At 38.3% G+C, this 14,471-nt stretch overlaps 1 protein-coding gene across 2 annotated transcripts; it reads left to right on the top strand.

Annotated features, from left to right (window-relative positions):
- Positions 1–4,919: 4,919 nt before the first annotated feature.
- LOC101845735 (S-adenosylmethionine sensor upstream of mTORC1) lies at positions 4,920–12,874 on the top strand (the record flags this gene model as incomplete). Of its 2 annotated transcripts, none has more annotated exon segments than XM_035973095.1 (4): positions 4,920–5,421; positions 9,412–9,573; positions 11,197–11,429; positions 12,456–12,874. In XM_035973095.1, coding segments are annotated over 3 exon segments (797 nt in total), but the record flags the coding sequence as incomplete, so codon positions are not given.
- Between the last annotated feature and the right edge of the window lie 1,597 nt (positions 12,875–14,471).

Genomic DNA, 14,471 nt, shown 5'->3' with positions numbered 1-14,471 from the left:
AAAACATAATATAAATCAATTTGAAAAAAAAAAGATTGAAAAGTAGCCTAGCCTTATCCGAAAGTTCAAATAGGCCATATAGGCTTAATGTTGTTACTTTTTTTATTCGTTAGAGAATGTAGACACTTCCGTGTCGAATAGCCCCGTGCGAATTAAAACGCCGAAGCCCAGATCACGTGTGATTTCCGGTCAGTCGGCAAACTAAACCTGTTGAACTGCACGTCGCATGTTGATGTGACGTTTTCATAATAAGACGATGACTGAAAGACTGACTTTACTGAAAGTTGGAGATGAATTCCTTTGTAAGGATTTTTTTTCTTTTAAGCTGTTCATATATATTCGGATTCTACCAATCAGCCTTTTGTGAAGATTGGAAATAAAACAGTGACTCAAATCAACAAGTTTAACTCTTTATCTCCGGCAAGAACAATTATTGGTAGAGACCTAAGTAACTTTGTATATCGGCACAAACCAAACGTTCTAAAAAAAAAAAAGGCTGAAATATTGCTAGGTTACCATTGCCACCCACTGACATCGAAATTTAAATTATCGACCATCTGTAAACAAAATTTTTCAAAAAAAGCCAGAACCGACAGACATAGGAATTCGTTCGTACCAAGCAGTGCGGCTACTGAACATACAGTGCTACAAATGAAACACGCAGAGAGAGAGAGAGAGAGAGAGAGAGAGATCAGTGATGGGTACTGATACCTGGGGGGGAGGTAACGTAATCAATGATAAATGGAGTACCATTTTAAACGCTGTAAAAGCACAATTATAATTGATTAAAACTCTGAAAGACTGTTCTCTTTTGGGGTGAAGAGGAGAGCATAAAAAATATCAGAGCTACATTTTGAAACAGATTTGTACTCAGATTGGTGAAAAAAAAGGTGAAATGGAAGCCTAAAGATTTAATGCCATCATCAACACTATTAAAAAAGTCCATCTGCGAAAGGACCGAGCCAATCTTTTTTTTCCCCCATGTAAAGTGTCTTTCCCAAGGACACAATGTCGGACAGAACTGAGGCTCAAACCCCCCGAACCCGCAATCTCACGATTACGAGTCCGGTAGCTCAACCACTAAGCTGTACATGTACTATAGTTGCCAACACAAAAAAGTAACCTATCACCAGGAGTACAGAATGAAGATGCAACATACCAGTCTAGAACATAGTCGCCCACAGTGTGTGATGAATACCAAGAGATATGTCAAATCTGAAGTCTTCTTCTTAGCCATTAACTCGACTATGAGAGGACAAAACTTCAAAGCCAAGCGAAAAAAGCATAAGTAATAGTTCTCAAAAGTAAGATGATACATGATGGAGTCCTGCCCAGTGAAGGTAATCTTCATCAAAGTCATTCAACAATTGCCCCAAATCAATTTCTGGAAGTTTGCAGACAAGGTGTTACAAAGACATCAAATAAAGACAACAAGAGACATCATATACTATAGTTTCATGGTTTCTTCCTAGATTTTAATTTAAAAAATCAAATTTAGCATCCATGTCATGGTTCTCACTTGAACACTCTCTTTTTATTTATCTATCTCAGAACTTCTAAAATTGAATTTGCCTGTAGAATGACACTGACGAAATCATTTTTATAAATACAAACTTAGCACTGAACATGCAGAGAGAGGTCCTCTCAAACCAGCACAGACACTCAATAATTACTACATGATATGTCTTGTACCTTCAGCATATGTGGTGGAGCAATTAGGCACTTTGCTGTCACACACAGGAGACCCCAGTTCGATTCCAAAAGGGACGAAATATTTTTAAAAACATATGACCTTAATTAAATGTACACACACACACAAAACAACTTTGAACTATATGAGCAGAACATAGTTGACAAAGGGGCAGGGCCTACCCAATTTCACCAAAAAAAATTTCAGTGATAATGGTGACCAAGCAATTGACCCTCCCCTAGTACACCAGATGACTGGGTGAAATGGATGAAAACTTGAAATTGAAAAGGTAACCCAATCCTCAGTAACACCTATCAGCATAAAAGATGTTATCATCTGATAAAAATCTGAAACCTTCCTGCTACCACCCATTATTATCCTCTATGCCCCTCCCCCCCCAAACACACAGTGTGCCATATATTTAAAAAAAGCAGGACGCAGAATTCTTTTCACCAAGTAAAAATATCAACATGAACATACTTGAAATGCCAAGAAATATATGCATAATATAATTATAATTAAGAACGAAATTTGGCTGAGAATCTGTTCCCTATGCGCGTGTTTCACTATGAATGATTGAATGTGTGCAAGACTGTATTTCAAATACATATTCTATAAAAATATACAAAACAAGACAATTCTTTTCATAACGGGGAGTAATCCTTTTAAATGCTTACTGAAGCGAAACTCTTTTGTATTCCCTTACGGCATATATATGCAAGTGATAAGAGGACAGAAAAATAAAAACTAAATTTTTTTCAAAGCACAAAGGAGACCTTTTCTATCTCAACAAAAACAACAGCCCTTTACCCAATTATAAACTCTTTTGAGCAACTTTCTGAGCAATGTAAGCACCATCGCTTTATCACATTGTATTACTTTAAGAAGGGCAAACCTACAATAATGTGAGTAGAAAGAGGAGGAGTAAACAGAAAAATTTCAAACTATGGAGAGCAGACTATGGATTTTATCAACAGTAGTACAAACTTCGTGAAATGATGACAAATATTCCAGAAAGGAATAGGGGCATCATATCTCATTCAATGACTCTGTAAAAATGTCTGTCATTAACAAGGCCTATGCTGCTGAATAATCATGGTCTTCTCAAAACTGCCCTTAAGTGTCACATTTCCCTCTATGTAGATCTAAAAGGACATTAAAAGTTAAGCAAGAAAAAAAAATCATGTAGTATATATATAAAGGCCCCAACTAAGACTGACGCCTTTTTGAGTCACGCACAGTTCACATATATATGACAATATATTCAACAAGGAAATTCATTTACACAGCCAGCCGTTTAATATTTTTCTTGTAGATTCCATTAAAAATAGTGAGCCCTGAGCCTCTTGCATGTTTACAGTTTTAATCAAATCACGCCAGTGTTGGTGGAAGAAAAAAAAAAGCAGCTGTGACCCAGATACCCTCGCTTGCATATTTTTAACCATAATGAATGGAACACTCTAAGAGTTTGGGATCATCTAGTTAGGCTAAACATTTTTTTCAACATTAACCTGCCACTCTGTAAACCCATGGGGGTAGAGGTGAGTAGTTACACAGTTACATGTAAGTAGAATACAACAGACGATGATGAATTGACAAGGTTAGGAGAGAAGGAGGGGTTCAAGCGGGTGCATTCTGCATGCTCTCCCCCCTCTTTATTTGGATGATAGAATTGGCATTGATATTTTGTATAGAGAGATATAATCTAGATCTACTAGATTTAGAGTCTAGAATCTAGTGAAAAGCAACTGCCAAGTCAGGCACTGGGACAAAGTATCCACATTCTAGACTCTAGAGATCTAGATTCTAGATCAACCACAGATCTAGAGATTCTAGATCAACCACAAAAATACAGTAGTGGCAGTAGATCTAGATTCTAGATCTAGTCTAGAAAATCTCTAAATCTAGATCTAGATCTAGCAAAAACTGAATGAAAGTGTGAAGATTAAACCTAGACTAGATCTAGATATCTAGATCTAGATCCTAGACATAAAGTATAAAGAACCTGATTGGAACTGGAAATCAGTTTGGGAATCCCCAGTTTGTAATTTACAATCTCATCATCAGTCCTGTGTGTCGGTACGAAAGAAAATGTAGATACACTGAACCTAGAATCTAGATCTAGATCTAATGCTGATCTTTATAAAAATATCTAGACCTCTATATTTTCTCTGCAAAGCCCACGGATGGGGGTGAGCTGAATGAAATAAAAATAGATCTAGGCTAGCCATCTCGACTTGAAAGTTCAAGCTCGATGATCAATGAACTGAAATGAAAGCGAAAGTTGGAAGAAGAAAGAAGACAAGAAAGAATGAATGAAAATTTCACTCTACCAAACATTTGGCGATTAAAAAGTTGTTCAATTAAAGTAGAAAGTACAAACATAACAATTAGCCCCTTTTCACGCAATTCTGTACTCAATCATCGATATGATTGCTATGCGATTGTCGATAGGCACAGCTGTACAACCTATGAATTGCAGCGCGAACGCGAAGTGGGGCATCACATGGAAAGGGGGGAAAAGTCATGCCTCTTTTTCGATCGACCCACTTTTGGACACACAAAAAATGTCAACTACACGTGAACAAGGCGGTGAAAATAGCACATTCATTTTTCATTAATGACAACTACAGGGTAAAAACTTACCATTGAGAGGAAACCAGCTTGAATTGTTTTCGTCTTTTCTGAAACAGTTATCGGCAAAAGGCATTCGTCTTCGAAGGCAACATTATGAACACAACAGAGGGGTAAACATAAACATATTAATCCGCGATGCATAAACAATCATAAAAAATGTGTTAAAATATTACATTCATACACATACTCTTTTCAGTAACAAATAATATGTAGATGTCGAAATGGGCTCAAAATATTTCGGAAATGAGCGTTTTTAAGGTGTAACGATTGTTGGGCTGTGGGTTATTTGGTCTCTGAGCGGAGGACGCTTGTTTTTTCTGGGGGTACACCGGCCCTCCATAGTGACGTCACATGCACCTGCTGTGTAAACAGAAAACAACAAACAAAGGCGAAGCCTTGCCGAACTCTCCTCGTCTTACTTAATCTAAATCTATGTGTCTTACTCTTCTTACAATACTTGAAAAACTTTTTGACTAATATAGCAGCAATGAAAACAATCTATAACTTCTTTTTTTTTTTGAAGGCGCGTTTATTCCTGCGCCCTTTTTTAATTTTAGTTTTTGCACTAATGATTTCAGTAATCCGATAGACAGTATAAATCGAAGCAGATTACTTTCAACTTCAGGATAGATGGGAACAATTGCAATTATCCTAAAACTACACTTTCTTATTTCTCTTAATTCACAAATTAATTTTAGTCTGTAGTCGTGTTTTATTGATAAAACTACATTAAAACTAGCCCATACTTCTGTGATTGTAAATGTGTGGGCTGGTTTTCTTGTACGAACCACAACGATCATTTTGTATGACAGATTTTTTTAAAGTAGAGAAAACGTAACATCCATATAAACCAATCTACTCTTTACAAACTAAGATGTTTCGTGCTTTGCATAATGCTTTTCTGAACCAATTCTTTTATACAAAATTTTTAAATCGCATTTTTCTTACAATGAAAACAAAGCGAGAATTAGAAGCTACGGGAGGTAACTCTTATAATGTGTTTCGATATAGGCTAGTGTATACTTCCGGGGCAAAATGCAAAAATAGAGATTGTTGATGTTGTGTACTTTCGTTTTCACGAATTCATCTTCAACGTTCGTTGTTTTATCTTCATAATACAGTTATTTGATCAACCATACAGAATCTGGATCTAGATCTAGATGTCTAGATCTAAAATCGAGCATATTTTTACTCTTCTTTTCATACCGAATATTTGGTGAGCCTAATAATTGTCTTCAAAAGTTGTGAAAGAACTCTTTTTAAATTTTAAAGTTAAAGTCAGTGTCAGTGTAAATAGCCTCCTAGGCTAAGAAGACAAGAGTTCACTAACTGACTAGAAGATCTAGATTTATACTATTACTACACTACTAGATACCTAGAAATCTAGATCTATCCTTTACTTTACTTGGTAAGATTGAAGAATACCGGACCAGCGGACTGACTTTGCCAAAGTTTGCCTATGACTAGATCTAGAGCTAGATAGATCTATGTCTCAACCTTAGGAATTTATAATTTTCCCGTTTTTAATATAGATTCTATCTCTCAATGGAGAATCTCGGACCGGTAGATCTATTCATTTAAATTTTGTCAGGGGGGAGACCCCCCTGAACCCCCCCTCCCCCCTCCTCCACCCCAACCACCTGCCCCACCAACCCCACTTTCTCGCGCAATAATGTACGAGTGGTCCGGTATTCTTCAATCTTCCCCTTTACTTGGAAGAAGGCCTTTATTTAATAATAGGGTAAATTTTTACTTTCACTCCCGCACACAAATGCACTGTTTCAGGGTTAAACTGCTGTACTGTTTGCTGCAGATCACACATAAAGCCACTAAAATTGTCGCAAATCAATTATTTTCAAGACAATTTAAAATCTAACAGTAAAATATCAAATTATGGGTAAAAACAGGGGGGCATGCCCCCCTGTAACCCCCCAGATTTTCTTTTACCCCAGTGGGGCAGGCCCCCCTGGAACCCCCCGATTGGTCCAAGGCATATCTCGGTTAAAAACAATCAAATATTTCAAAAACTATTAATTTGCGACGGAAATGTAGACAATAGACAACTGGTAGCTGAGTGTGAGACGGGAGGGAAAGTAAAATAATACCAATAATAGATCTAGATCTAGATTTTTAGATCAAATTAATAATCTAATTATACAACAACGTATTATTATAAAAACTTTCATACCCGGTACTTTACTTTAAAATTAGACAGTCATTTCTTCATTTTCTGTGAGTTTCACTTTGTACTTAGACATCGATCTAGATCTTGTACAGTTTCCGTCTTCAGAGATTCGTCATTATCATTAATCATTGAATGGTCATAGGAGTAAATAAATTATTAAAGTAGGTCTAATCTAGATCTGATCTAGACTAGTAGATGTAGATTCTAGAGATAATATTTCTTGTTACCAGACTGGTACAAAAGTGTTCTTCCAAAGATTCTACTCTATTCCAATACCGGGTGCCCACTGCAGTTGGGATCAGGTCGGATGCCCGACTCGTCGCCTGCAAACAAATGCATTTTGTTTTCAAGGCGACAAGTTGGGTGATCGGTTTGTGCCACGATAGCTGGTTTGTGCCCTCAATCTGACTATAGCAAACCTACCCGACCTGACCCGATCGTGCCAATGGGCACCTGGTATAACATGATCAATAAGATCTTTGACTGCCCGAGTCTGAGCTGAAGTAGTAGTTTATAGCTCGTCTCATGCTCCTATTTTTAGGGCTTACACCTGGAGCTTGACTAGACTAGACTAAAACCCAAATTACAGGCATCGATAAATTGTATTAGATTCGTTGTGGTCTACTGCGAGAACTGTCCATTGTATTTTTATTGAACTACGTAGTCTGGTTACATCAGTCTACCGTCCAATTTTCTTACAGTTGTGGTGAGATTCCTTCTCCTTTTGTCTGAAGGCATTTTCTTGCACTCTGTTTGCTGTTACTAAAAAAAAAGAAAAGAAAGAAAATGATGAGGCTTGTTTGGACAAAAGACTAAGCGATTCACCTGCCCCCTCCCCCAGCTTTTTCTGTTTGTTTTTAAATTTTGTGCTGAGGTTGTTAAGGCCTACTTTTTTTATCACAAAAAAGTCTTTGGCCTCCTTTTGATTAAACTGTTTGCGAAATGACATTATAAAAAGCTATTCTCATACCCTCTCTCTTAATCTGTAGTCTTCAGACTTTTCCACAAACATTCATAAGATGTGACATGCATCTCAATAAAAGAAAAGAGCAGGGTCTTTTGACCAAGACACCATACTGTTCAGTGACTGTGCAGTGTTTCGTAGGCAGAAGCTTCCTTGTCAGATGTGCAACACACTAGGTGACCCTGATAACGTACTTTGATGTCAAATGAAAAATAAAAACTTTGCTAAATTTTAGATATTGTATCTATGCTCATTCCGAAAATGAAGTCTGTTTTTAGCTGGTAGGATTATTCTAAAAATTTTGCGCACAATGTTTAATCTTGTGCGGTGGCAAACTTTAAAGCTCCCTGCTCATCTCTCCCAAAGTTAACCTAGAGGTCACAAAAAATATCAGTTTTGCTTGACAAGATTTCTTGATTTGGTCTCCAGTCTTTCATCTGTTAGTCCAATTTTTATGCAATTGTGCAGTTACACGTTACGATATTTGTCATAATTAATTAATAGATTTTCCAGTCCCCACTACAATTTTTATTATTATTACTCACATATAATTGGGCCTCTGGCCCAATAAAATAATGGAGTACAGGGGGAGGGGTGGATTCTAAGTGATCAACCCTGTTTCACAATTAATTGGCTAATTTAGTAGTTTATCAAAATCAGAGCCATTACTACATTCTGCAGTATGAAATATTATATTTAAACTTGTAACATAAGTGATTAATTGTCATATTTTCAAACGAATTTTCCCACCAAGATAAGTAGTAGTAAGAACTATCATGTGAAAGATACTGTCAGCTTGTATATTCTTGTTCTTATGTCTTATGGTGTCATTTGATTCTTTACCTGACGAGTTTCCAATTCTCGGGAATCTTGAATTCCCTCTCTGGTAAAAAAAATAGGTCACCAGTCGGAGAAGCTGATTATGTACTAGCCCTCAGTCGGTATCGATATGGCTAAATGAGGCAGTCGCAGAGAACTTGAGTACTCGCTACTATTGCCAGCTGCACTGCATTCTCACATTGTGCGACGTAGATGTTCTCTCTGCTCTAGACCCTGGCAAAGACCTATATCTTCTACCTCCCCTTAGTGAACAGGGATAACTATAACATTGTACTTCTTCTGCTTCTTCTTCCTCGTTCTCGGTCATTGTACTTCAAATTAACACGTTACGGTCACTTGGCGTAATAATGCACCAGTGAAAATTATCTGTTCCGTTCTCCTGGCGCAGTTCTGATGGGTGACCTGATGTACTGTTGGCTGTGTGACTACAAAGTTTTAAGAAAACACACATACACACGCACACATACGCGCGAGAAAGTGAATCTGCATATGTTTGCACGTGGTCTCAAAAGTAATATTTCAATACAATAATAATTTATGCAGTATCAATATAGCGTAAGGATGTGTGAGTCCCAGGTTGAGTAAATGAAATAATATATTATACTCGAGTGAGTTGAGTACTTGAGCATTTGTGTACTCAAATCCTGAGCACAGGCTGAATATATTACCTAATTTGCTGACTGATGTTGAATTTCAGCATAATATTTCTTAATTACATGCTACATTTTTTTCTCATATCATGCAATTTGTACATAACAAGAAGATTTGCATGTTAAGCCAATTTCTCCATGTGCGTGCAGCGCTCTAGATTGTATAAAACTGCAGCTTAGGTGCAATTTAGGCTCTGGGCAGCATGGCTCAAAAGGATCTACCTATTTATTTTTTTTTAGACAATATTTTTTGGTCTGGTGTCTAGAGTAATTTTAGGTCTAGAGAAGATTTAGACTTGAATAGCCTTGTCACAATACTAAATGAATACATCCTTCAAGGGACTTGTTCACCTGACCATATCATTGGTACGAGATGCATCAAACTCGAAATGCACTGATATTTGTCAAAACTGTTCCCTTTGTTTCTGTTTGGTTGTGTGAATAGGTGGGCTCTTTGCCAGAATGGGCAGGAAAGCCAAGAAAGCTGCAAAGAGAAAATTGGAAGGTACCGATACCCCAGAGGTTTTGAAGAAGAAGGAGGCACATGAAGAACTTGCCAACACAATCAAAGGTCTTCACTGGAGATTGCGAAAGGAATACAGAGCAAGTACGTTAATTTTTCTCACTTTTTGGGGTTTACAAGAAGAACTAGTGAGATGGTATCTTGCCTTCATTTCCTATCGCAGTGGAGATGAGATTTGTAACATAGAAAATTATACATTTTTTGTAACCATCTAATTTCCACTTGGCATTCAGAATGTCTCTTTATTAACATCGAACTTTCAAGAACTCTGCATAGTCTTATCTTGAAAATACTTTTTTGTGTCGAACAATTTTTGCAAATGGTATGACAAATATTAATTTAATATATATGGAGGTTACAGAAATAAGAGGTTTGTTGTAGGCTGTTTAGTTATAAACTTTGGTAGGTTTGTATAACGGGCTTCTGTGATGTAGCAGTTGTGCTTCGCTGTCACTCGAATTCGATTCCTGAGTGGGGAGTTTTTTTATATGAGCATCTCAATCTTCCTGCTGCGATGTTATGTCTCTCTTAGCCGTGGTTGGCCCTGACAAGCAGGGTCAGAAGCCGGCCCCCTAAATAATCTGAAATATGTCGATATAAGGTATAAAAATACTTTAATTTAATTTTTGAAAATTTAAAACAAAAAATTTGTATTGTGGATTTACAAGGGTAAGTGGCACATAAAGCAAGACGTCATAATCTTTTTTTCTTTGACACAAGGGCAACCTCCACCCACTCCATTTAACATTGTACCAAATCTTTGCTAGAACATTATGTACGGATATTTTTAAGAAACTATATATATATATGTTTATATGTTTTACCCTTTTTATTGCATCCCCCCCCCCCCCCCCCAACCACACACACCTCACCACAATCCTTTTTCTGATGCCACTAATTTGAGAATTTGGAAATAAAAGAAGGAACCAGTTTGATTAGTGTCCTGTGATGGTCTTTGTGTTTAATATTTATTGAGTGCTGACATTTTTCGTCAATACCCAAGAGTAGAGGTCTTTAAATTCAATCTTTTTCTTTTTATAAAAGGGGTTAATAAAGTGAAGAACAATGCAGCACTTAAATGCTGCCTGCGGCAGTGACAGAGCATTGTTTGCTATAACTACCCGACTAGGGTTTTGGTCACAAGAAAAATTGGGCCCAAATACGGTCTAACGCATCCAAGATGACCATCCATTGCAAAGGAGAAAAGTGGTCATCTTACACTGGTGGTCCTCTCGGACAGTGTTATTGTACTAAATAGAAGGAAAAAACGCAAGGAGGAAAGTGGGAAGTGGTAGTTTGCACAAATGGTTGTGATAGACAGGTGGTCGTTAGAGCAGGTTCAACTATATAAATTGCCCATGCAGCTCCTATTGAAAACTTAAATCTTGCTTCTCTGTGAACTGATCTGTTTTATTATTATTTATTCTAGGACCAGTGAGATGTAGACTTCGAAACACCTGTCTCAGAAACCAGGGGTACTGATCCAAGTTCCTTTCTTAGCACATCTCATGAAATTTCTCCTTCAGTTGTTGTGATTGCCTCTAACTTATTCCTGTCTATCGTAAACGTTAAAGACAAAGGTGGTTTCCCAAATAACCAACCTGCATTGTTGAATGTGAATACTGAGCTTATCCATTCGACATGCACATCCTTTTCGCCATTCTCCCAAAAAGTTGAATTTTCTTGTACTTTTCGTTTTCTTTCCAGACAATGAAGACCACGATGCGGTGTGGCAGCGGCACAGTCAGGACGTGGGGTCGCTGGAGAAGTACGCGGAGGCGATGCATCGTCTTGCCACAGAGCACTGGGACTGCCACGGCCACACACGCGTACACTGGTGCAGGGACACGGCGCTCGAGTTTTTCCTCAAGGACGGAATGAAGTTAGCCTTAGCCAAAGATGCTAGAAGGAGGGCGTTTGAGGAAGAAAGATTTCAACAGGTTTGTAAGGGCTGGGATGATTTGGGTTGGACTTTAATACTTTGCTGTCACATCTCGCTGATCGGCAAGAACTCCGAACTTCCGCTTCTGCCACAAAACACGGATCGGCAATGTTTACCACCCAGTTTTTTTGGATTTCCACCCAAAATGCTTGTTATAGCCAAGGGTTTTTACTCTATGAGCCTTGTGATGGCAAAGTTTTAATTACAGCTTTATACTCTTTATTTCAAGCGTTTTAATTCAAGCACAAGCCATTCTTGACTTGATCTCCCCCCTCCCCCCCCAATCAAGGTCGTTTTTGTCTGCCATGAACTTACGTCATTATCATCATAGTACTGTTTTATTTTGCACTGGGGAAAGACCCCTGAAGCTACAACGTTTGTGTTCTTTTAGGTATGGAGAGGGTTTTGTGGGCTCCTGTCCATAGGAAGGGGAAGACCCCGTGGAACCTAGAGAAGAATCACCAAAATTGATGAACAGAAAAGTGAGAAGACATGGAATAACATCAAGAGACTAGCCCAGGATATAGAAAGGTGGAAAGTGTTTGTTCGAGGCCTATACCCTGGTGCAGGGTGAGAAAGGCAATGATGATGATGTCAACAGGAATTGCAAAACTTTAAACTGTCTCCTTAACTGAAAGAAAATAAACTATTACATGACACACATGGTGTCTTATACATATGCTTTGAAAAAAAAGTATTTTGATTTACAAGAAAGTTCATGGTGAACAAATGATGATGGACATGGTCAGTACAGACAACATGTTTGTTGGCTTTCAAAACCTGCTCTCTAATTAAAATAAGAGTCAATCAAAATTGTCCAAGATGGCCACCCATTGTAGAAGAGAAAAGTGATTGTCTTAAACATGAGGATGTCTTGGACTGTGTCATTTTAATGTTAATAAAACCAAAACACTAGATATGTGAAGTGGTTGTTTGTACAGGTGATTGTCTTGGACAAGTGGTGGGTAGAGAAGGATTGACTGTACATGTAGTAAGTGAATTTGTAATCCCTCTCCTCTTTCAGGAACAGGCCAGAGCAGAAAGTGAGGGGAAAAGCATAGCCCTAGATCCTTCACTGACTCAAGAGGAAGACAATGTTGTCAAAAGTATTAATTCCTCCGAGAGGGACTCTGGTGACCAGCCTCGAGAAAGCAGAGCGAAGGTCTCATGTCCCTCTAAACAACCTGAACATGAAGACGTTAAACAAATTTCACTCAGATCTGAACTTTGTGTTCCCTCCGAGAACATTGGTCACCAAGGGCTGTCTCCAGATGAAGAGCACCAACCTAATGTGGGTACTACCAGCATTACTGACCAGTCTGGTGATGTTAAGGAAGAACTAAGTTCAAGCGTTGTGGAACATTTGCCAAAGACTGAAAGCAGTATGGTGGCTGAAAATGAGAGTGATGGTGTTTTCAAAGACGAAGACAGAGTGCCTGTGATGTAAGTACTTGAGGGTGTCTGCCCCCCCCCATCCTCTCAATAAAAGTAAGTAAGTATATAGGTTTAACACCCCTATCAACACTATTGGGTTATTTAAGAGGCAGGACCTCCGAATTTAACGTTGGTGTCCAATAGGGCCAAGCCAAATGGGTTGAGAGCGTTGAAAACTCCACAAAATGACCGGAGTTCAAGAACGCCCAGTCTGGGATTTGAACCAAGGTCATCCGTTCCATATTCCAGTATGATACCATGATACCATATGAGCTCCTGGAGTGCCCACCCCTCCCCCCTCCTTCTACTCCCCGTCCCTCTCCACAGAGGCTAATAAAAAATATGTCTGCTATACTGTTTTGGCTTTTATGAATCCTGGGATGGTTATAATAATTAAATGGAATGGTTTGAGTTTTTGATCACTAGAAAAGTATTATTTCTGTGGTGCAAAGGGTGGTAGTATTTATGCTGTTGTCATCTCGGTTGACTTAAAAAAATTTCCTATTAATATTATATAATCTGTCAGTAAGGTCTTTGCTCAAAGACCCTTCCATTCTGGTTAGCTCCACGCCGCTGCAAATTTATATGCGCACCCTAGGAAAACATTTTGTTTCCGGCTGGGAGTGCTCAACAATATTGTGAATACCACCTGATATCATTATCATTGTACTTAATGTCCTTTTCATATATTTCTGTTGTTTGTCTGCTAGTTTCACCCTTAAACTGAAAAGTTTGATAGACGACTGACAAAAACATCTCCTGCCACTGGCTGGGTTTTTTTTGGCCTTCGCCTCAAGAGGTCATTCTTTCTTACTATTGTTTATTTTTGTCCCTGAGGTGTTTCTTTTCTTTTCTTTTTTAATTACTTTACGGCTGGTAAGTCTTGTTTTTTTTTTCTCTCTCTCTTATTCTGTTTCTGTTCTATTGCTTGACACCTGCTTTTTCCCGCCTTAGTTATACTAAATACATCATTTTGCCAATGTGCTTCTTCTGAACTTAAAAGCAGAGTGAATGATTCTGTCATGTATTTCATTTAATTTTCTTAGTATTGTGTGAAACTGTTTGATTGGAAAGAGCAGTTTGGGGGGGGGGGGGTATTTTTACAGTAAATGTTGATTAATGCGTAAAGTGAGTATTTTTTTGGGTGGCAAAGTGCTTGGCTCCCACATCGCAGTACTGCGCTAAGAGGGAAAAATGTTCTAGTTAGTAGAGAAATAATTTCTCAAATTTGTTTCGCTCTCTTGGTTTTCTCCACACTTCCAGATGCTGTTCGCATTCATGACTAACTACTCTACAGCTATTGTCACCACTCATTGTCCTACTGTGCTTAGATAATTTGAGTGTGGAAGAAGTTCTCATTGTCATGACTCAGCTCAAGATAGGTTACGTGTGTGTGTGTGTGTGTGTTTGTGTGTGTGTGCGTGTACATAAAATTTGTTTGTGTTGGTATTTTTATATATGGGAAGAGCGAGGAATAATGGGTATGTAATATGTGTGTGTGTGTGTGTGTATGTGTGTGTGTGTGTTTGCGTGAGAAAAAAAGAGAGCAATGATGGGGTTGCCATAGGTGGGGTTGGGGGTAAGGGAAAAGAGGCAGACGAGGGGC

This window comes from Aplysia californica, unplaced genomic scaffold (genome assembly GCF_000002075.1).
Source record: "Aplysia californica isolate F4 #8 unplaced genomic scaffold, AplCal3.0 scaffold00996, whole genome shotgun sequence".
NCBI classification, from domain to species: Eukaryota; Metazoa; Mollusca; class Gastropoda; order Aplysiida; family Aplysiidae; genus Aplysia; species Aplysia californica.
The sequence above is the reverse complement of the archived record's forward strand: the minus strand, read 5'-3'. Positions and strand labels throughout refer to the sequence as shown.